The sequence below is a fragment of the Zeus faber genome, assembly GCF_960531495.2.
Source record: "Zeus faber genome assembly, chromosome: 9".
NCBI lineage: Eukaryota > Metazoa > Chordata > Actinopteri > Zeiformes > Zeidae > Zeus > Zeus faber.
Window position 1 is genome coordinate 4578599 of NC_137197.1, and position 23377 is coordinate 4601975.

Sequence of the window (23377 nt, forward strand, 5' to 3'; positions counted from 1 at the left end):
TATCATGTAACACTACTGTATGTAACACTATGTAAAAACATGTAAGACTATGTAATACTTTGTAACACAATGTAACATTATGTACAGTAATACTATGTAACACTACTGTATGTAACACTATGTAAAAACATGTAAGACTATGTAATACTTTGTAACACAATGCAACACTATGTACAGTAATACTATGTAACACTACTGTATGTAACACTATGTAATACTATGTCATAACATGTAATACTATCTAATGCTTCAGCATGTAATGGACCAACGACTGGCTACCGGTTGGGAACCCGTAAATTGTTTTGTCTAGGAAAGAAAATGTATGTATTTCAAATCAAATTTAACAGAGCAATTTACATCCCATCAATTATTTATCCTCGCAAAACGGACCTCGAATCAGATATCGCATTGTTGTTGTTTTTTACCGTGATATTGATAATTTGCTGATATTTTGGGGATGACTATCGGTGCTTTCCTAAGATATTTAAACACAATAAATATGAGAGAACCAATCTTTAGTAATGTAGATATAATTATTATTGATGCTTGAACAGTCTATGACATTTAAAAAACTGCATTACTTTACTAAAGCACTCCTTAAAGACAACATTTAGCGAAATCACTATTTTACCATGACCAAAACGCCCAAACTATATCCAGTATCATGTCATGACATTGATATTATAGCAGTATTTTGCCCATCCCTACCGCGCCACACTGTGTGTTATTTAGCAGAAAGCCTCTGCGGTTCCAGACTCGAGGAAATCCAACACATGCATTTTGCAGAGGGAGGTTACAGGAAGTGCACGCGGTGGGTTCAGAACCCCGACAAATCCAGAACATTAGAAAAGGAAAAAGAGTGTTTTGGCTCCTGTCAGCCATCACCTCCATCTGATAGGAGCGGCGACCCCGCCCGGATTCCGCTGATTCCCCTCCCCTGGGGGGGGGGGGCAACCGGGACGGTCTCAGGTTCTAACCCTCCCTGATAACATCGTCCCCAAAAGTGTGGAGTGTTTTTTTGTTTCTTAAAAGACTCGAGGTTCATGTTTCATTCATGGAGCTGCACTTTTGTTTTCCAAACAGATTGTATATTCGTCACAGGATTACTTCTGGGTAAGATAACCAGGGCGATCAGAGCTGGTTAGAAGACAAAGCACTGCCTTTCTAAACATGATTTACTTTCTTTGCCAAGGAGTGCGTTATTAAGTTTATACATCGTGAAAACGTCTTTTATTCATGAGTTTTGTTGCGGCGCAGCAGTGGATTTCCACAGAACTGTGACGGCACTTGCTCTTCTAATCAAGTGTAAGCCACTTGAAGTCCCAATCACATTTATCTGCAGGACGACGGCCAGAAAAAACACAGCTGGCTCACCATGACACCTCCACACAGAGATTTCCTCGCGTCGCAATATTGTTTTCGAAGGTTAAATTAAAATACGCATCCGATCTGATCTGTAATGTAACATGGCTTGTTAGATATCACAGAGGAGCAAAGAAAATTGAAGAGATTGTTTTTTTGTTGGGGTTTTTTTTTTTCGATCAATGACGACGCAAACTTTCAACTTGAGCATTTCCAATTTACATTACAGATTTTACATCGTGGCGTCCGATCCGGCACCCCAACCAGGTGCAAAGTGAGATCGATCCATTAGGAACTGATGTCAAAAGCGGTAACGAGCCGCGAGGCCGAGTCAGGGCGGGGCCGCGGCAAATCAGAGCGGTATCGACGCGGCAACTTAATGACTGGAAACAGGAGAGCACTGCAGTGTGTCGCATCACGGCAAATTCTAATGGTACCAGTTATGCAGCATCGTTTCCCCACCGTGCACTCACGAGCCAAAAAGTTGTTTGTACAGACGATCCAAGTCGATACGTAGGATTTTGTCGACCGTTAGAAGTCAAAATGCCGGCGCCGTCACCAATAACAAACACAAAAAGTGCAAACTCCCATCACTTCAAAGCCGCTTGTCTTCAGATCAAAGCCCTGCGAGGTTGAGAGGGAGCGAGGCGCGAGGCGCGAGGCGCGAGGCGCGAGGCGCGAGGGCGCTTGTGGGGTCCACGGGAAATGACACACGCTCTCCAGTCATAATGGACATTCGCGCGGGAAGGCGGTGCAGCTCCGCGTGTTTCCCTCTGGATGCTGAACGGCACGGGAACGGACTGCGCACCCACCCACCTGCTCCACCTGCTTCTATGGAGGTGGAGGCAGAGAGGCTCGCTGCCCTGGGGCTGCCGGTCAATCTGTCGGACACGCCCCGTGCTCCACACAGCACGGCACACTGGGCTCCGGACTGCTGAGTGCGGTTGATGCAAGATATCATGCTTGAGTGAATATTTTATTATTCCAAGCAGCCAAAGATGACAAATTTTAACAACCATATGTATTTGATTATGTATTTTAAAAGAGAAAATTACACGCATATTGAATGTTCGTACTCCGTGTAAAACCAATGTTGTTATTATCACAAGGTAGGCAGGGCCTACTAGGGCGCAACGGATCACAAAGCTCACGGTTCGGCTCGTATCACCGTTCCCAGTCACGGATATATACACAAATATAACTTTGCTTTCCATTTAATTTGTAAAACACCTAAAGTAAGGAATTTTTGCCCAACGCCTTATATTAAGACAACTTTTAAGATGTCCAATGTTTATATAAAATCTTATTCAAATACAGGTACTCCTCACTTTTACATACTCTGCAGGTACTCCGCATTACATATAGTATTGTTACATAGTGTTGCATACTGTAACATAGTGTTACCTCCTCACGTTAAGTAAATTAGTTGATAAGTGAGGACCCGTGTTATTTCACGGTAAGGGGGCGTGGCTGGTATACTGTATATAGTGTATATAGTGTATATAGTGTATATAGTGTATAAAGTATATATAGTGTATATAGAGTATATAGAATATGTTGTGTATATAGTATATAAAGTGTATATAGTGTATATAGTATATATAATGTATATAGTATATATAGTATATATAGTATTTATAGTGTATATAGTGTATATAGTTTATATAGAGTATATAGTGTATATAGTGTATATAGTGAATATAGTATATATAGTGTATATAGTGTATATAGTATACAAAGGGTGATGAGATGAGATGCTTGGTATTTTACACAGTGTACAGTACAGACTGGTCAGAGAGCTGGTCCTAAGTCTGAATGGTGGTTAAACAGGTAGGTCCTTAAGTGAGGAGTACTTCTATCTAAAATATTCAATGCTCAATTTTTTAATTAAAGTGCCATATGAGGCACGCATGATACCGTCTTCCTTCAGACATGGTTGTGAATGAATAAATATGATGACGGATCAACTACGTCTGTTACACCACCACAGATGACCCCGCCTCCCCTGACCGCACGTCACTGATAAGCAGAACCAAATAAGCTGCTTGTGGTTTATTCTCTCGTCAAGTTCACTTTGCATCGCCAGCTTCCTGTTCATTGCCTAGCAACCAATCACGTGCGAGGAGAATGCAGGTGAACCGCCGCCCCAAAACCGGGGGGAAGCAAATGTCAAGGAAATGTCTGGAAAACACTTTAGACGGAGAGAAAACGCTGAAAAGAAAGCATGGCGTGAAAGATCTCGCGCACAGGCCGGCGCCTCCCAACTGAGGGCGGGGCCGAGGCTGTTTGCGGCGCAGCCGGAGGAGATGGTGCTAATTCCACATCACGGGACCAATCCGCTTCGGTGGGGGTCGAAAAAGAAAACCACGTCGTCGAGCGGCGGGCGGAGCGCCGAGCTGGGGGAGGGCGCGGGTGGGGGGGGGCTCTGTGGAAATGTCACCTCTTGTAATACACACCCGGGTCGGCTGAGCGCGGGAGATAATGTATGAATAGCGGGCGTCGTGTCTGCAGCCCCTGGACTGTGGTGTAGAGGAATTAATTAGAATAACACAAGTAGGTGAGACGTTGGCGGGGGCTCAAGTAGATGGACATGATTAGCCGCAGCCCGGAAGATTAATGAAGACCTTCACAGGAAGATTATATTGACTGAGGCTGATTATGCATGAGACCATTTATTCAGCGGAATATCATCCCAGATGGAACAATCCATAGATCACATGCAAACTCAGCTTCACCTCCTATCAGAGCCGACGCCTTTCCCAAACCACCGAAGGCGCTTCCTCCCGATCCCCGGTTCACTACAGTGGTTTTATGAGGGCAAAAATGAGTTTCTCTCTCCAACCTTGCCGGGTAAAAGAAAAGAGGACGAAAGTGAGAGCGTGTGACGTGATGGAAGGCGGGGGGGGGGGGGGGTGCTTCGGACCAGCTCTGTTATTGTCCCGCCACGACGCGAGTTGTCGCCGCAGAAATCCACGCTCGCTTTTCGTTAGCGGTGAAACTAAATCAGCGTTTACTCCGTGCGGCGAGAGGTTTGGAAGCAGCTTCGAGAAGCGAGTGAAAGGCCCAAGCGGAACGTAGAACGAGGGGGAACCTCTGGACAAACACAGTGGCAACCAGTTGGGAATCAGAGCCACAATCCGTCAATTTGGCCAGGGGACGTTTTAATGTCGCGTGCACGGAGTGCATTGCACGGGCAGGCAAACAAGTCGTATAAAAAAAAAAAAAAATCTTAAGAGTCTTAAAAAACGAAATCGTCAAAAATATACAGAATGTACACATTGTGCACAGGGCGCAAGACAAAATGAGACGCGATGGCAGGGGCTACGTGGCAGCACGGCGCTCAGGCCGACTGTCGGTATAAATATAGATATAGTTGGGATATTTCTGTACGCCATGAAAAAATATGTATGCAATAATATTGACAGGGATAACAAGGGATGATGCCTCCAGGTGCTGGAGGAACGGCAGCTTGTGCAGACGCGCTGATCCGCTGCAGTCTGCCCTGGCCCCCGGGAGCGGCGGCAGACACCCATAAGGCGTAGAAGTGCATGGGGTGGAGTTCAGCCGCCGCAGGAAGTACATCCTCGGCTAACGCCAGGCTCCCCGCCGGGTGATCACGGCATCCAGGAAAACGGAAAGGACTCCAGGGCGTTGGGGCAGTCACGGTGGGTGGGGTTCGGGTCCTTCTCCGCCGTCGTTACCTCGACTGCTTTGAGAGCGTTAAGTCCCGGGAGGCTCTGGCCGCACCAGGAAGCCAGGTGGTCCACCCCCCATCCAGGCAGGATCATCGCCATCAGAGATGAGTCCGATGAGGGTGATGCTGTCCGCAAACTCCACGAGCTTGACTGATCGGTGTCTGGAGGCGCAGCCGCCGGTGTAGCGCGAGAAGAGCAGCGGGGGTCTCGGGTAGTCCACAAACAGGATCCTGACGTAGGTACTGGGAGAGCCCAGGTGGCGGAGGATGAAGCGGTGGCGGCGTCATCGACAGCCCTGCAGTGGGCACCCGGAGGGGCTCGGCGATGGAGTTGAGGTGGGACAGCGCGAGGCCTTCAAAGGTCCTCATGACCACGGAGGAGCGATGAGCTTCAAACTGCAGTTCAGCCGATGGCCACAAGGACGCTGCTTCAGAAGTCCTCAGACTCGGTGGAAGTCAATGGAAAAAGAAGACGTTCTCACTCGCAGGACTAGAGAGGTTTTTTTTCGTCTCCCATAAAGGGATCAGGGTCTCCGGGTTGACTCCGTCTAATTGGGTGTCTGGGTTGTGGTTTTGAAAATGATTGCCCCATAGCACAGATTAAAATCTTAACGAGGAGGTTTTCATACCCCTCCAAGGAGAGCCAAGGTTGGCTGTTTTGTCGACAAAGCTCCTTAAAAAACATAACTTCAGTTTTCTTTATCCGTTTCCTCGCCCAGTCTGACTGTCAAGGTCTGGAAGGACAAGCTGTCAGTTTCCGGAAGACGCTCAATGTTCCAAAAAGATGAACGTGGCCCAGATGCAGTTTGTTTATGCCAGGAAACCAGACTTTTACGTGTCGCTGCAGTTTGTCGCAGCTTCTTTGTTTTATGTAGGTTAACGCTCTCCGTGACACTGTTTACAGCGAGGTGTCTGCAGACGTCGACAAGATCCCAGAGAAAGGTTCCACCATTTTTTTTATTCTAGATTTCACTGAATTAATGTCGTCAGAGGAGAGTCGCCCGGCGCACATTTGAATGCATACATCTGCATACATCAAGCTGGTTGACAGATCAGACCTTTGGCTGAACTATGCTGGAGAAGTATAATTGGAGAAGTACCTCAACTGGGGTGGAAGCTGTGTGTCACACACGTGAAACCCACATCTTGCACATAAACGTGTGACCCTGACCAGGAGAAGAGGGTGATGAGGAATGAACACATGGATCATTCAGTGATATGTTTCCAGCGGTACCATATGTCATGGCATCAGGACATCATATCCTGATATGCTTTGCGATAGTTTCATTAAATGGTGGGATTAGAAAAGGAGGTTTATTGCCAATATTCTATTGTCTGTTCACATTTTGAGGTTTATTTTTCATTTTGTTTTTTGTCCAGTTCTTGGTTATTTTTTCTTGTCTTTGGGTTCATCTATCTGGTTCACTGTTTATTCACAGTTTATTTCATATTTCATTGGTTACCGTATATGACCAAAATTTTCCCGTTGATTTTTTTGGGGTCAATTTTATTTGTATTTTTCTTTTGTTATTTTTTTAGGTTCTATTTATTTGTTGTTTATCATTATGTTTAGTGTATATTGCCATATTTTATTGTGCACGGTTAACCGTTAAATGTTTTATTCTACATTTTCACATTTTTCCATATTTGCCATTTTCTTAGATATATTTGAATTCTATTGTCTTATTATTATTATTATTATTATTATTATTATTATTATTATTATTATCGCCTTTTTTGATGTGAGCTGCTGTGACACTGCAATTTACATCCAGGAATGAATAAAGTATACATCTATCTTCAATGTGAAAACCTTAGGTACTTAAAGGGGACCTATTAAACTCCTTTTCAACAAGTTAACATAGGTCTCTGAGGTCCTTTCTTTGGGCTGGAAATACCGCCCCTGAGTGCAGAATATGCATTCCAGCCGTTCTAACATGTCCAACAACTCTCCAACCCCCCTGTTCTCGTGGGGCTGTTTCAGTGTGTGCTGCTTTAAATATAAATGAGCTGCCAGGCCCCTAGTTCCGTGAGCCAATGGGGTTTGAGCATGAGAAGAAGGGTTCCGTCGTATGAAGTGCATAAACTTTCACTGATTTCACCTCATCAGTCCACCAAAATCTGTTTCGACAAATTGGAGGCGAGAAATTATCACTCCAGTTTCTGAATGTTCACTCATTATTAGATCTACAAGGTTTCATTTAAAAGTACGTTTCCGACTTTCGTAAGGTGAGGGCACTGCTGCACCGCTGGTTGCACCGCATGGGGCATTTTTTGTTTCATTCAATTAGGAAATGTCGGAAACACTTAGCAGAATCATTTTCTAAATACTCACATTCCCCCCTCTAGTTGGTATTAATTCCTCTTTCATTTGAAAAAAAGATTTGTGCTGGTCTGTGCAGCCAACAGAGCGGTTCCCATGCTGAGGGGGTCCAGCGGCGCTTGGTAGTTCTCCAGCCGTGGGTGGAGTTACTCAGATGGAGGACGGTTCTAATTCTAATGAGTCCCCAGGTGACATAGGAAGGAGACGCAAATCTGAACGTCTTGTGGAATCACATGTTCTCTGAATTAGGGAGCCCACAAAAAAACTGTCTGAGTTGTCTTATTTTGTGTGTGTTAGTAGTTCCATCAGAGACCCAAATGCATGTGCACCAGCAGTGAAAACGTGAGTTTTTTATAGTTTTAATAGGCCCCCTTTAAAAATGTTTGAGAGATTTTGAATGAAACATAAGCAATAAAACGTGAATTCCCATAGATCCTTCCATATCGCCGGCCCAGGCAGGTTTGTGCAACCGTGCTCCGCTCGTACGCTGATTCACTTTAAAGGAAGTGGAGGAATGGCCATCCAGGTGAATAACTTCTGAGGGTGATAACCTTTGTCTACACGGTTGCTTTAAACAAAAATAAAACAAATAAAAGAAAAACCCTCAAGTGCTTTTTTTTTACATTTATTTTACAAGGTATATATTCATTGCATGGTGTGTCTCCTCGTGCGCGCCGCATGCAAATGGCCGCCCCAATTCCCAGCGGGGAAAATATATTTCTGGACGACTCCTTTGCCCTTGGTTGAAATGACTCCATGCATCACTTATACAGCAGCACACACATCTACATTCCCTGCAACCCACTTTTAATATTGAGATGCCCTGTGACTTCTGCGGGCCACGCTTGGATTGGCATAGCTCACTTAGCACTCCAAGCAACACCGCGCTTCAATCGGGGACGGGGGATGGGGGACGGGGGACGGGGGGTTGCTGAGGGAAGGAAAACAATAGAAAAACAGAGCTGCCCTCTCCTCCGCCAACCAACACATCACACACAGCCTTTAGAGATAAACTGAGCAGGAAATAGAAATATAGACTAAACCAGGGGTCTTCAATGTTTTCCAGCCTAGGGACCCCTTGGTAGACAGAGAAACAGAGCAGGGGCTCATATATATAATGTTGTGTTTCAGCCAGGCCTATAATAAAATATTTATAATGCCTTATTAACCTATTTATATACTCAGCTATGATGCTTACAGCCTTGTGCCAGTTATGTCTGTCAGAGACACAGTACATTACTGAAAAAGTTTTTGAACGCTCCTCAAAAATCTGAGGTTTTTGAACGCACCACAACGTCAGAACCTGCGAATCGGCGTTCAGCAGGTTGTGTTCTAGTTTAAATAAATGGAGTTTACTCAATATCTTTATTTTTTTTTTTAATCTTGAAATTTTTTTTCCCCACCTTGGGGTCGCAGATCCCTGGTTGAAGATCATCGGACCAAACGACTAAAGAGTAGAATTAAATAGAACTGAATAGAATACAACAGTAAATTATAAAATAGTGTCAACAAACAATACCTCAGGATAGAAGAGAAATAGGATCAAATGGCCTTGAGTAGAATCTTCATCCTTCTGTATTATCATGAAAATTTGGGAGAGAATGGTCATTCATGTGCTACGTGTGAAAAGCTGGAATCCATAGGAATTCGACTTTGATTGTGATAGATTGATGTGATCTATTGTTAATCCATCAAAATGCAAAACGTGCCCCGGACCCTGAGTTAGAACCCGAACAGAAACCCCGTCCGTCAGACGCACCGCTGGTTTGGGGGTGACGCTGACGTGTGTTTGGATGACGGAACGCAATGGAAGCTATGGAGCCTGATCGATCTATAGCTCTGATCAATCATTTAGTTGGAGTTACTCAAAGGGCGTCTAAAGGGCATCGATCTGACGCCCGTCTCACATTTTGCCTTTGCTCTCTGAAAACATCGCAAAAATCACCTCAGGAAACGAGGAAATCAGACCTGGACGCAGCTCTGACGCAGATCCAAGACGATCAGATTCAATGTGGTTTCACTGCATATTAATCAATAAATTATCTTTTTTAAACAAAAAAAATCAACCCCCCCAAAATCTTTATATCAAGCTCTGAAGTGTGTATGAAATCACTGAAAGCTGAGGGAATTTTAAGCGCGCACACACAGGTTCGCAGTTTCCTACTTGGACCGCATGACGTTAGTAACCTTTGTTCAAATCCTCAAACAAAGCACGAATCCAGGAAGAAACGGCGGAAAGAACGCGGCTCCGCCGGGACCGGGCAACATTTAAAAAGCCGAACGGAAGCTCAGAGTTCACTGCAACAGTCAGGTCCAAAGTAAAACGCCGGTTTTCCTGAATTCAGTGTCAGAATCTGGAGCCGGCAGCGCGGGCCCGTCCTGTGGGGGCGGAGCGTGCTTATCCATTTGTGAGTGGATAAGCAGCAGCGCTGATCCCTCCTTCCAGACGGAGCCGACCGCGCGACCTTTCATCAGGAGACAGTGATGAGACCTCAGCGGTCAGCGGTGTTAGACCGCAGCACTGAATGACAAACTCCCTCCAAAGGTTCGATAGTCGAACGTCTGAGCTTCTAAAGCGCTGTGCCGCATGAAAGATTCCGCTTGAAAAACAAATCATGGGAATTGGCCCTCGTGTTGCGATATGAAAACCCCAAGGCTGCACTCACTGAGCGAGCTCATGGGCTCCGGCCGCACGGCAGGTCCGCGTTGGCGGGACGACCATCCGCCGTGATGAGAGGTTCAGACTCTTTTTCGGGATTCGGCTCTTGACGAGTCACTCGGTTAAATGAGGCGTTCAGTTTGTCCGACTCTTCTCAGTTCCTTCGGTTCAGTCGGTGTGACGCGCGGCGGGCGAGTCAGGAGAGTCGGGAGGGTCGGTTCGGCTCAGAGTTGTGACAGGAATCTTCCCAGGAAAGCAAAGAGTAAATCAGGCACCTCCCATATGAATTATGACGAAGGCCTTGGCCTGTTTTGCCTTGGGCTTGAATCCTCACTGATTTTTTTCAGCCCGTGAGTCGAAGATTCACTCTTTCGTGGCAGTGACTCAGCCTCCTTAGACTTTGAAACGATTTGTTTGTGTTTTGTGAGTCCTGCATCACCACCATCAGTGGACCATCATGATCACAACAGTTGTACACGTTTAACACGTTTCTAGTGGTCAACAGGAGAGTGGTGTCGCGGGGAAGTGGGATTATTTCATTGTGAAAAAGTGTGTTCTCTACTCAAAGGGATGTTTTCCCTGATCTAAATGCCCAAAATATTTTCTCTAACACCAATGGACTTTCATATGGGGACATTATTTTGTCTTTTCAGCCTGATGCATGTTCATCCGTTCACGATTCCATCTCTTACATTTGGAGTTTTCTCAAATCTATACATAAGAAAATATAAATGTATTCAATGCAGATATCTGCAAATGCAGACATACACAAATCAGCCACAACATTACAACCACCACTAATAGTCACTAATATTGTGTAGCTCCCCCTCGTGCCCCCAAAACAGCTGTGACCCGTGGAGGCATGGACTCCACCAGACTCTGAAGGTGTCCTGTGGTATCTGGCACCAAGACGTTGGCAGCAGATCCTTTAAGTCCTGGAAGTTGGAGGTGGGGCCCCCGTGGATCAGGCTTGTTGTTCCAGCACATCCCACAGATGCTCCATGGGATCAGACCCTAACCCCACCCATCCACATGATGAAGAAGAAAGGGTGATTCATCAGACCTCCACCTTCTTCCATTGCTCCATGGTCCAGTGGTGACGCTCACGTGTCCATTGTAGGTGCTTTCAGGGGTGGACAGGGGTCAGCATGGACACTGTGAGGGCACTGTGTGTTCTACACCTTTCTATCATAGCAACATTCACTTTTTCACCACTTTGTGCTACAGTCGTTCTTCTGTGGAATCCAACCAGAAGGACTAAACTTCACTCCCCACGTGCATCAATGAGCCTTGCCACCCATGACCCTGTCACCGGTTCAACGCTCGTCCTTCCTTGGACACTTTTGGTAGTAACCACTGCAGAGCGGGAACAGCCACAAGACCTGTGCTTGTGGAGATGCTCTGACCCAGTCGTCCAGCATCACAATGTGCTCCTTGTCAAAGTGGCTCAGATCCTTACGCTGCTTCAACACATCAACTTCAACAACTGACTCTTCACTTGCTGCCTCATAAAATAATAATATATAACAGTATATATATAATTATAATATATATATAATATTATAATTATAATATATTCCACCCCTTGACAGGTGCCACTGGAAACAGATGATCAATGTTATTCATTTCACCTGTCAGTGGTTTTAATGTTGGGGCTGATCTGTGTATAATATAAAAAACAAAAAAATAAAACTAAATAAATCACAGTACTCCAGACGGGGATGTTGTTGTAATGTCTAGGCCACATTTGAATTGCCCAACTTTTATCACCAAATCAAAGTAAAAAAAATGATAGGAATGCATTTTCCATTCTTATCATGAAAGTACATAGTGGGGCACAAATTCTATATTTTTTGAAAAGCCAAACAAAATCCACTAAAAAGACCAAACCCAATCACTAAGTCAATTTAAGGTGTTTGTCTCAGAACATTAATTTAGCATATTACTGCTGCTTATACAACACCAACGCTAATTTATAGAATTCAAACGTTACTGTTTGACTCTATATTCATGAGGCAATATGGTCAAGCAACAGCACGATGCTCTATGTAATGTATGGAGGGAGTCTAGTTAAGAGGACGCCACTCAACACGTATATAGAGCGTATCTATGATGTATTTTTTATTCAGAAATCATACATGTTGTATTATTATTCTCTTTCAGAGACATGTTTAATGCAATGTCCTGTTTTCTCTATTTTTCCACTGATTCTCTGGGGTTCTCTTCTGTGATATATAAAAAACCCTCTGCAGTATTTATTTTACATTATCGAGCAAACTTATCTTTTTTTTAATGTTTTCTTTTCACTCCCTGCAGCGATGCATTGATTCCAGTCGCCTCCACTTGTGCTATAACTCGTTCATTTGCTCAAACTGTACTTTGCAAATGGGGATCGACCGATCGGTCAATAGATAGTAGTAAAGTAATAATAAAGTAGGTAAGTAAGGAAATTATAAAGTAAATAATAAAGTAATACAAATTAAAATAGAAAGAGATAAGAACAAGGATAGAAATGCAAAAAACATAGTGAAAAGAAAGAATAAAAATAGAAGAATAAAGAAAAAACAATAAGAATAGAATAGGAATGAATAGAAATAGAAAAAATGAAATGTCAATAAGATTAACATATAACAATAAACCTAAAAATAAAAAAATAAATATTAACAATTTGAAAATAGAAAGAATTAGAAAGAAAAATGGGTCTATACCATAAATAAATAAAATCATTTAAATCACTCGTTACAAATCGATCATAACTTTAGTTTGAGTTTTGTTCTCCGGTATCGATGCCCGTAGCGGCTTTGGTTATCATTGGTTGCCATGGCTATGTTAAAGTGTGACATTCTACTACAGACGCTATCACCTGATTGGAGGGCGTGGCTGAAGGCCACAGTGACATGATAGTATTTACCTTTTTATCAAACTTTTACCCTTGATCGATCCATGCATCTATCCATCCATCCACCCATCAATTATCCATCCATCCATCCACCCATCAATTATCCATCCATCTACCCATCCATCAATTATCCATCCATCCAAGCATTTTGGAGGTCAAGATTTTGTCTGAATCACCTAATCAAATGTTTATATAGATATATATTAAATAATTCTATATATATATATATATATATATATATATATATACATATATATAAATATGTATTTTTTTCTTTTTTCTTTTTAACTGTAATATACGTATATATATACACATATATTTTTTTACCCTTTAAAAGTAAAAGTTTCTTAAACAGAAACACAAAACTGCTTCCTTTACATGACTTCTTAAAAAATAAAGTTATTGCATTGTATTCCAACAAAAATAAAAAATATTTTTTTTATAAAGATGGTTTTGATCGATCCTTTAATGTGGTTTTGAAGCTGATATTTCACCAGCGGCAGTGCCCGGGGAGCTCTGAAACCTAAATCCTAAACCAGTTTCACAGTAATCTATGTTTAATGACTGAACATTTTTTTTCAAGCAGGGATCGAAGGTTAATATTTACACTTAAAACTGGAGATTCCAAAATGCTAGACTTCCATTTAAAGCAACCATTTGGACCAGGATGGATGTGAGGAGGTTCAGCACAACGGAGGACAGAGGACCAGGGACCAGGGTCCAGGGTCCAGGGACCAGAGTCCAGGGTCCAGGGTCCAGGGACCAGGGTCCAGGTACCAGGGACCAACGACCGGGGTCCAAGGACCAGGGACCAGGGACCAGGCTCCAGGGTCCAGGGACCATGGACCAGGGCCCAGGGACCGGGGACCAGGGTCCAGGGACCGGGGACCGGGGACCGGGGTCCAGGGACCAGGGACCGGGGACCGGGGACCAGGGACCAGGGACCAGGGACCGGGGACCAGGGTTTTTTAATTTTTGGAGGAAAACAAGGAAAAATAACTCAGTTCTGCTGGTGAATGGACCAAGATCAAGCGTCAAAAGAGAGGTGAGATTTTGGACGTGGACGCTGCGAGACGTCCTGCGGCTGCCTCCAGATGGTCCATGGCGACCTTTTCCGGAGCCCGAGGGTCAGCGGAGAGCCGGGCTGTCCGAAAATAGTCCTGACAGAAATACAGGAAGTTTTTAAGAAGATAAAATGTTTTGAACTGTCTTTACTACATGATGGTATGACAACCACGTCAGGTGCGAAACCTGCTTCACACCCGATCCGACAAACGACAAGAACAGACCGGATTCAGTCCATTCATTCCTACGGAGAGTTGGATCGTAATAACACCCCCCTGGCCCCGCCCCTCGCTGAAATAAGCTCCACCCCCTCTTAGATGAACCACGCCCCAATGTTGTGCAGAATTTCCATGTGCGTTGGAGGCTCTGGGATGCGTTCGAATCTTCCAACTCAAGTTCGGGTCCGACAGGAAGTTGCACCAGTCGGGTTTTTATTTTTTTTGGAATTGGGCTTAAAATGAAGTAAATGAGTCTCGTATTTTGTGATGCAGAACTCGGACACAGTTCACCAGACAGCCACCAGGGGGAGGACACGATCGCGGATTCGGTGTGAAACCGGGTGATTGTCGTCGTCGCTCCCCACGGGCGCTCGTCGGGCCCTTTGCATCTATTTGAGGTGGAATCAGGAGGAGGCAGCAGGGGGCCAAAATCAACAACCGAAACAAACGCTGTCCACTGTAACCGGCCCCCGGCCGCAAGCGGGATTGATACGGAGGATCCAAAAATCGATGTCCAGGATAGAATCAGCACCCAGCGTTTAGCTTCAACAACAGAGGCAGACCCGCGTCTCCATGAATATTTCAGCAGCTCTGGACGTCGCACAGCATTAAAACTGAAATATCGCCGTGATTCATGTAATAATCCATGCATCGCGAAGGTTTCCAGGCCTCGTCTTTTGAAAGCGCAGATGCGTTCATGTTAGGTGTCCAGTCGTTTGAGGAGGCTCTTGAGAGAAAAAAAAAAATAGTTTTGGTGAGTTCTTTGCTGTAATCACATTGGGTTCCTGATATTAAACTGTTCAGAGCGGACGGCCATCACGGTCCCATCACACGGGGACGATTTCGATTCTGATAATAGACTTTTCTACGGAACCTTTTTATTTTACCAAAAAAAAAGTTCCCAAAGTGCTTTGCAACACACCGTGAAAAATGAAAAAAATCACACAAAAAAACCCCAGATTTCCACGACAAAACATAAAGAGTATTTGAGTACGCAGCGGAGGACTCCCCTGAAAGTGAGGATACAGGAAGGAGGATCACGGTCCGAGCAGCGTCCAGAACCTTCAATCTGAGCAGGGGCTGATGTGGCTTGGATTTAGGGCAGGGGGAAATGTTTTTCGCTCTCCTCCCTTCCCTCCCCGTCCCTCCTGGGACACCGTGAGCTTTGAGTAATCGCTCATCAGCCGCTCGGGGCTGAGAGCGACCTCCCGCCACGACCTGCTCCTTCTCCATCACCACCCATTGAACTGCAACTTCCTCCATTCATTTACAACCGAATGGAGGGACTGGAGGGAGAAACGGCACTGTGGCAGACATATACAGTATATATATATATTTATATTTATATTTATATTTTTATTTCTATTTCTATATATATATATTTATATTAATATTTATATAGTATATGTATGTAAATGTATATGTACTGTATATGATATGTATATACATATACACATCTAATATACAGTATTTAACTTACACCGCTTTGTAGTATAAATATGGGCAATCGGAATCAGGCAAATGTTGTATTTTCAAATATAATATTCACTGGCAATGCGATTTTTGTGCCTTCAAAGCATGAAATGGATTTAATATTGGCATCATTATTTATGAAAATATCTCCACATCCTCACACTGTACTTTTCATCTCTCTCTCTTTTATTTAAACTTTTAAGTTTTATGAACTGTCTGAACCGCACCACCCTTAAACTGGGGAACATCTCAGCATTCTCCTGCTGCTCTCTCCCTCTCTCTCTCCCTCTCTCTCTCTCTCTCTCTCTCTCTCTCCCTCCCTCCAACTCTCTCTACCTCCATCTCTCTCTCTCTCTCTCTCTCTCTCTCTCTCTCTCTCTCTCATTACCATGTGTCAGAGGCTGGGGTACACACTGCAGCCCTGAAGGTTCAAGTGCTTCCTGGCAGTTGTTCCTGAACACAACGCTGACCTGAGCTTCGACCTCATTTTACCCCATAATAAAAACGTTGAATTCCACCTCCCAAACACCTCCAAGGGGAGACCTGCCGCGCCCCCGCAGGACGCAGAGGAACCGGTCCGAGCGTCCCGGAGACCGTCGCCCTCCGCTCGCGGGGGCCCTCCGGAAGCCAGCGCCGGGGCCCCGCCCGGGACGAGCAGAGATGAAGCCTACACTCCCGTTCCTTGAAAATCACGTGGGCTCCCGGGTTCCGTTCGGGGAGGGTGTTAGGATCCTCCCTTGGCTCCGCAGATAGCGACCTGGCCTTGCGCCCTCCCATCGCAGCGGCTGTCTCACACCTCGTCTCCCCACCCGCGCCGGTGAGGTCGGCCTTCCGACTCCACCGAGGACCGGGAAACCGAGGCGGCGACGCCTCTTTCTCCTCTTACGCCTTATTTTTTAGAGAGGATCTAAAATAACCGGTAATCTGTTTTATCTGTCTCTGAAACAGGTTCTAAGCAGCTCGACCCCAGCCCCCACATTCTACCTGTCACCACGTATTAATTATATTTGTTTCCTTGTTTTGCTTTCTCGTTCCTTCTCTTACTCCGTCGTTGTTGGTGTAAAGTTTTGTGGATTGTTCTTATTGATTTGCTTGGATTTGTTGTTGTGCGACACTTTCCACTGCATTTTGCATGAAAGGTGCAGTATAAATAAATACAACTTCAACCGAAACTCCCTTCCTTCATCTCACAAAACAAATACTGCCGCAGCATTATTCGTTTTCCGTCCCTCGAGTGCTCGTGTTGATGTGAAAAAACCCATAATAATCACAGTGTTGGGGGGGGTGGGGGCGCGAACGCTTCCTCTGACCCCGTTACACGCGTCTTTGCCTGGACAATGAGGTTGTTGAGTATTTGGGTTGATGTGCCGGGAAGGAGGCTTGTTTCTCGCTAACAACATGTCTAAATCCTACCATCGCTGACCTAAATTGAAAATCCCGACGTGCATATCCAAATGGGGAAGTAGAGTTGTTATTTTGTCTGCTTCACCCCAGAAACTAGTGTCGGGTTTGGCATGGAGAAAACATCGCATTAATGATGCGGAGCTTGCGGAGCCATTTCTGTCAGACAACTTGACGGCGCCACACGCTTCCGCGCCCGTTTATGGGCCGGCCTATTTAAACAGCCACCCCCGCCTGCCCGGCCTGCTCCACCGCCCGGACACCAAACTCAAAAGATGCAAAATAAATAAATATCGTCTGACAGTCAATCTGAGAAAAGGATCTCAGGAATATCATAGTAAAACAGACACCATAAAAAAACTAACTGGATATACCTGAGCAAACACCAAAATCCCAAACAATACCAATTAGTCCTGGTTCCGCATGGAGGGAATAAAAAGTGTGAGAAACTGTCGAATTAAAACAAGTTTATCTCCTTGAGTCGGGACCTTGGACACAGAAGCCATAAAGCACCGAAAATGACCGGCAGCATTGGATGAAGTCTATTGTTGGACTGTAAGTGATTCCCACTCGCCGGGCGCCCAGGGACACTGTGTCATTAACGATTGAAAAAGGTCGTAATCCAGCCAAACATCCGCCAGATGGACTGATGCAGGAAGCTGCAGTTAATGGAGGCCGGTCAAGTTAATGGAGGCCGGCCCGGCTGCGAGCGCCGCGGACGCATATTAAACACTTTGAGCAGAAGTCTAGACCGGAACGTGGAGGGGAGGTTTGGATCCTGCCATTGGGGCGGCCGTGCTGTCTGGTCGGCCGGGGGTGCAGCTCGGGGTCTCTCTTCCAGATTGAGCTCCAACCATGTCCGTATTGACGCAGCAACCGAATAACGATCCATAAAATAATACAACGCACTAAGGGAAGGTTTGGCACGATGCGTTGCTGTGCTCGCGTTTGGGTTGAATGGAAAACTCAAGGTAGCCCAGATGCCATCTTCCTTTTTCAGGCCCGCTCACCCAAATCAGCAGCGTCGGACAATCAGCCACAACTGGCGCCCTCTAAAGGAAGGACCTAAACAGCGCACCGGCAGGGCCGAAGGCGGCGCTCCTCCTACGCGGGGCTCCGGGGCCGAGAAGTCCGGGTGCTCCCTTTGGCCGAGGAATGTTGCTCCATGTTTGGGTCAAACTCAAATGAAAGCAGATTGGGGATTGTCGCCAAGGGAACAGAGTGGAACAAATTAACAATAATTTAGCACCCGCGGTTGACATATCATGGGGAACTTATGCATGGCAATTAAATAGTATGATATAATTAGAAAAGAATTATTAGTAGTTATATTTAATTACATAATAATTCAGTATGACCTGCATTGGAGCATTGGCACCATTTCACCGATTGCACCTTTATTTTTCACTAATGAGAGGTTTCAGAAAGCTTCACACGCGTCTGAAATCTTTCTTTGAGCCGTCAAACATCAAAAAAATATCAAATATGAATGTACACCAGTGCTCAGAGGGCCACAGCGATGTCCTGCTCACACTTGTGAGGGATGCTGGGGGTCCTGTCGCTGTGGCTGTCGAAACCTCAACACAGGAAGTGGGGGGTAAAGAGGAAGCGTCTCCAGTGTCCAGATGTCTTTACCTGAAAGGCCACTGATGACGGACAGAAGGAGCAGCGGTTTCCATGGCGACCCCATCCTGGCTCAGGCGGTCCCCTTCGGTGAGGATGCTAGCGGGTCTGGTTCTTCATTAAAGCTGGTCCTGCCGTGAGAGAAAAAAGAAAAAAAGGAGAAGAAGGAGTGATGAGACGGGAGACGGGAAGGAGTGGATCAAAACGGCCAAAGAGGAGATTTGAATAAAGGCATCGCTAAGAAACAGCAAAAAAAATAAATCTTTTGGATTTGGGATTTTTAGGATTTTTGAGTAAAAAAAAAGGAAGGATATTCTCGATATAAATAAAATATATTGTGACTTTTTTCTCCCCCATAATTATCAATTTGACCGCCTCTTGTCTCCTTTAAAAGGCGAAATAGATTAAAAAAAAAAAAATGCTTTCATTGCTTATCCATGGGAATCAATAACTTTTATACCTGTGAAGTTTATTTTCAAAAACATGACAGTAAATCAGAGGTTTGCAAGTGGTGGTTCAGGGACCGGATCTGAACCGCCCAAAATGTCCCCCCGGCCCCATAAGCCTCATATAATAAAGCCAATATCATTATTTCCTTTTCCTGAGATGCAATGTGTATAAAATGTGTCTGAATATACAATAAACAAACGGCAGATGAACATATTAACAGTTCATTTACAATCGGATGCCAAGATGAACTCCACTTTGAAGCCTTGCAGACGGTGATCACATGGAAAAACAGATCAATTAAAAAACTGCTGAGAACGATCACAAGAGAGAGTTATGAGATGAAATGATGATGAAAGAAAAGGACGGATCCAACGTCCTTCACTTCTGGAACATATTGAAATGTAATAAATTGTGTAAGAAATGTAAGAAATTGTAATGTCATTTATACAAAATAAAAAATATAAAACAATACATTTGAATATATGGAAGAACTACATAAGGCAATACATTATAAATATATTATCTGTTTTTCATTGAGAATATATTACAAAATATAAGAACTAAACATGAAATTTTCTATAGTTCCAGCATATTTCTAATTTATAATTTTAGGTTTTTAGATAGATTCTTTGCAAAACATTTTTAAATGCATATTTTTGTGAAAATATATACATAGTTATTCATTATATTTCTCAAAACGTACAAAAAAAATTCTGTGGAAACTCGTCGTACGAGTGTTTGTCATTTTATTAGCATTAGTTAGTTTTTGTCGAAAATATTGTGAGAATAGATTATTAAAATATTAAGATATTACGTGCATAATGTGCTTAATAATAATAATGAGTCAATACTGGCTCAGAATTACCATATCATGGTTGTGTGCTTCCACGAACCGGTCAAGTTGTAGTTTACACTTGACCTTTGACCTTTGACCACACAATTCTAATCAGCCCATCCTCGAGTCCAAGTGGATGTTTGTGCCAGATGTAATGAAATTCCCAAGCAGGGTCCATGAGTTGTAGTGTTATCACAGACGGACGGAGGGACAACCCGAAAACAACATGAAAAAACCGAAAAGGCGCGGAGGCCTAAAAACTATATTAATCGTCAATTTGATCTCCAACCCTTGAAAGTACTGTAGGTTTTAATTGCATAAACGGTTCCTGACATCAACTGAGGGTGAAGTCGTACAGCTCTGGTCTCACACACTCGACACAAGGCATCGTACGTCGGATTCCCCGGCTCCGTCCTGTCCTCTCTGAGCGTCTGCCGTGATCCTCCAGCGTTTTTAATCACGCTGGCTTTCAGGGCGGGGTCGGCGGGGTCGCCCGGGAGCTGCCGCCGGCGGCCATTTGTATTCCTGCTGCTCCACCTTGTGTTTGGTCTCTGGGGACGCTGCAGACACGTGACGCGCGTGCATCTGGAGCGCTCCGGCCTCCACCCTGCCGCCCCCAGCACCACGTCCAGCACCTTCCATCTGGATTCCACTCAAGCACACGCTGCTTTCAGGGGTTTGTGAACGTGTTGTTTTTTTCAGATCTTCTCTGTCGAGCACGGGGTCCAAGCCCTTCGCCGGGAGCAGGAGAAGCTCCGGCTCGTTAGTGGTATAGGCCACGCCTGAGTGCTGCCATCTTGGGGGATTTGTAGTTTTTATATCAACATATACAGTATAAAGATACAGTATAGAAAGAGTTCACTTTTCCACATTGTCTTTATATATTTTTGATATTTCAGTTTTTTATTTTTAATTCATTTGAATGTTTGCTTTGCTTTGTTATCCTCTTCAATGAATTTAATAAAAAACGTGTGATACCGGGTTGATATATCAGTGTTTCCCCTATAATTGTACATGCTTGGCTGGCGGGGCTCCAGGCCAACAAGGACCCCCTGCCAGGCCAAAACAAATGTTTCTAACGCCAAAAACGACGCCAAGTATTCGGTTATTTTCCAGCACCAGCTGCGCTCGGCTCGCTCCCTCTACTCCGACAGCGAGTTCACACGTGCACACACACAGACACACACACACACACATACACGCACACAGACACACATACTCAGACACACACACAAACAGACACACAGACATACACGCACACACACACACACATACAGACACACACACACACACACACACACAAACAGACACACAGACATACACACACACACACACACACACACACATACAGACACACACACACACACACACACACAAACAGACACACAGACATACACACACACACACACACACACACACACACACACACACACACACACACACACACAAACAGACACACAGACATACACGCACACACACACACACACACACACACACAAACAGACACACAGACATACACACACACACACACACACACACATACAGACACACACACACACACACACACACACAAACAGACACACAGACATACACACACACACACACACACACACACACACACACACACACACACACACACACACACACACACACACAAACAGACACACAGACATACACGCACACACACACACACATACACACACAAACAGACACACACACACAAACAGACACACAGACATACACGCACACACACACACACATACACACACAAACAGACACACACAAACAGACATTTTATTCTAATATCTAATCATTTGACATGACCACAGCAGTATACTGTATCAAAACAAAGAAAAAACATATAAAAAATATCGGATACTGCCCGACAGTAATATATCATATTTTTTTTATGAAAGTAGAGATGTGAACAATATTGTTTTCATTAATGTAAACTATTTGAAATTATGTTATAGCCTTGGTATTTTTATGTTTGAATACATTCCAAAATTTTGCTATAAACCTAGTTTCTTTGAATGGAGCAAAATAAATATAGTTTCAGTAATATAGTATTCAGTAATATAAGTATTTGTTTCCTCCACATCTTAATACTGTTTTTATTATGCCACTAACAACTATAGCATTAAGGAACAACATTTAGATTTTGGGATGGTTTACATTCACCACGGGACGGTTAAAAAATGTTTTTGGGGACGGTGGTGAATAAAGTTAGTCTGGAGCCCTGAACATCCGTGTCGTTGCCATGGAAACTCTGGACATGGCGCGAGTGCCCCTGCTCAGAGTCACTTTAAATGACTACTACCTTTAAATGTAAGAATTTACCAAATGAAGGCAAATCTTCACTTTTTTGTTGAAAACAGACCCCGGGAACAGGCTGCAAGGAGAGCCCCTGGGGGCCTGCATGGAGATATCAACAAATGTGTCTCCCGTGGCAAAGTGTCTAGAACCTGATGCCGTGGTGACGTTGTTCTCCAAGCCCAGGAAGATAAAGTCCAGCAATGAATCATGCACACTGTGTTCATCATGTGCTAATGTTTTGCAAAAGGTCATTGGTTACACAGCCTATTTTTATGCAATAAATAGCAGCTTATTAAGCCGTCCAAGTCTTGAATATATCGAGCGAACGGAAATTAGAAATCTCTGCAAATATAAATTGCGAGCACCTGCTGTGCCATCTGACCGAAGCGGATCAGCCGGTATGCCACCACCCCCCGCGCACCTTGTCTGTTTCTGGCTTTTTAGGGGAAACACTGAATACAGTTTTGTTAGTCGTTTCCGAGGCGTTATTTGTCAGTTTAGTTTCTGTTTTCCGTCTACAATTGATTGGTATTTTGTTTTTTTGTGTCTAAAAAAATGAAATGTTTAAAGGTTCACGGAACATGACGAATGTTTCTATTACGCTGAAATCATTATTCTGTAACATTGAACAAAGGCACGATGACGCCAATTTCTAATTCGTTGGTAGATGTATAATATTTTCTTCAAAAGCAGAAAAACAAAAAGTTTTTCAGAGTTTCTTTAAAAGTCAATCCAAACTGTATTTTCTTTATCGTTTCCTCTCCGTGGAAGCAGGACTGTGGGTGATCAAACTGTTTTGTGTCTTTGTGTTTCACTAGGGCTGAAAAAAAATTCAACAAATTAAAGTAATAATTGAGTATAAGAGAATAGGGATAATAAAAGAGTGATAATAATATTGAATAATAAAAATGACAGATTACGACGGATTCTGCAGAGAAAAGCTGTGACGTGCGGCGGTAAGCCCCACCCCCTCCGTGATAACCCCGCCATCTACACTGAGCTCCGCCGCATTATTATGTTTTACGCTCCACCCACAGTGTGGAATTTCCGCGACCGGGC

The 23377-nt window shown here is 44.2% G+C and overlaps 1 protein-coding gene across 1 annotated transcript in view; it reads right to left on the bottom strand.

Moving 5' to 3' along the window:
* Positions 1-18784, bottom strand: part of cntn5 (contactin 5) — a gene marked incomplete at both ends in the record, with an annotated part of 129213 nt that extends 110429 nt beyond the window's left edge. The window contains 1 exon segment of the mRNA XM_080007323.1: positions 18730-18784. Within this exon segment, the coding sequence (XP_079863449.1) occupies positions 18730-18784 (55 nt within the window).
* Positions 18785-23377: the final 4593 nt, after the last annotated feature.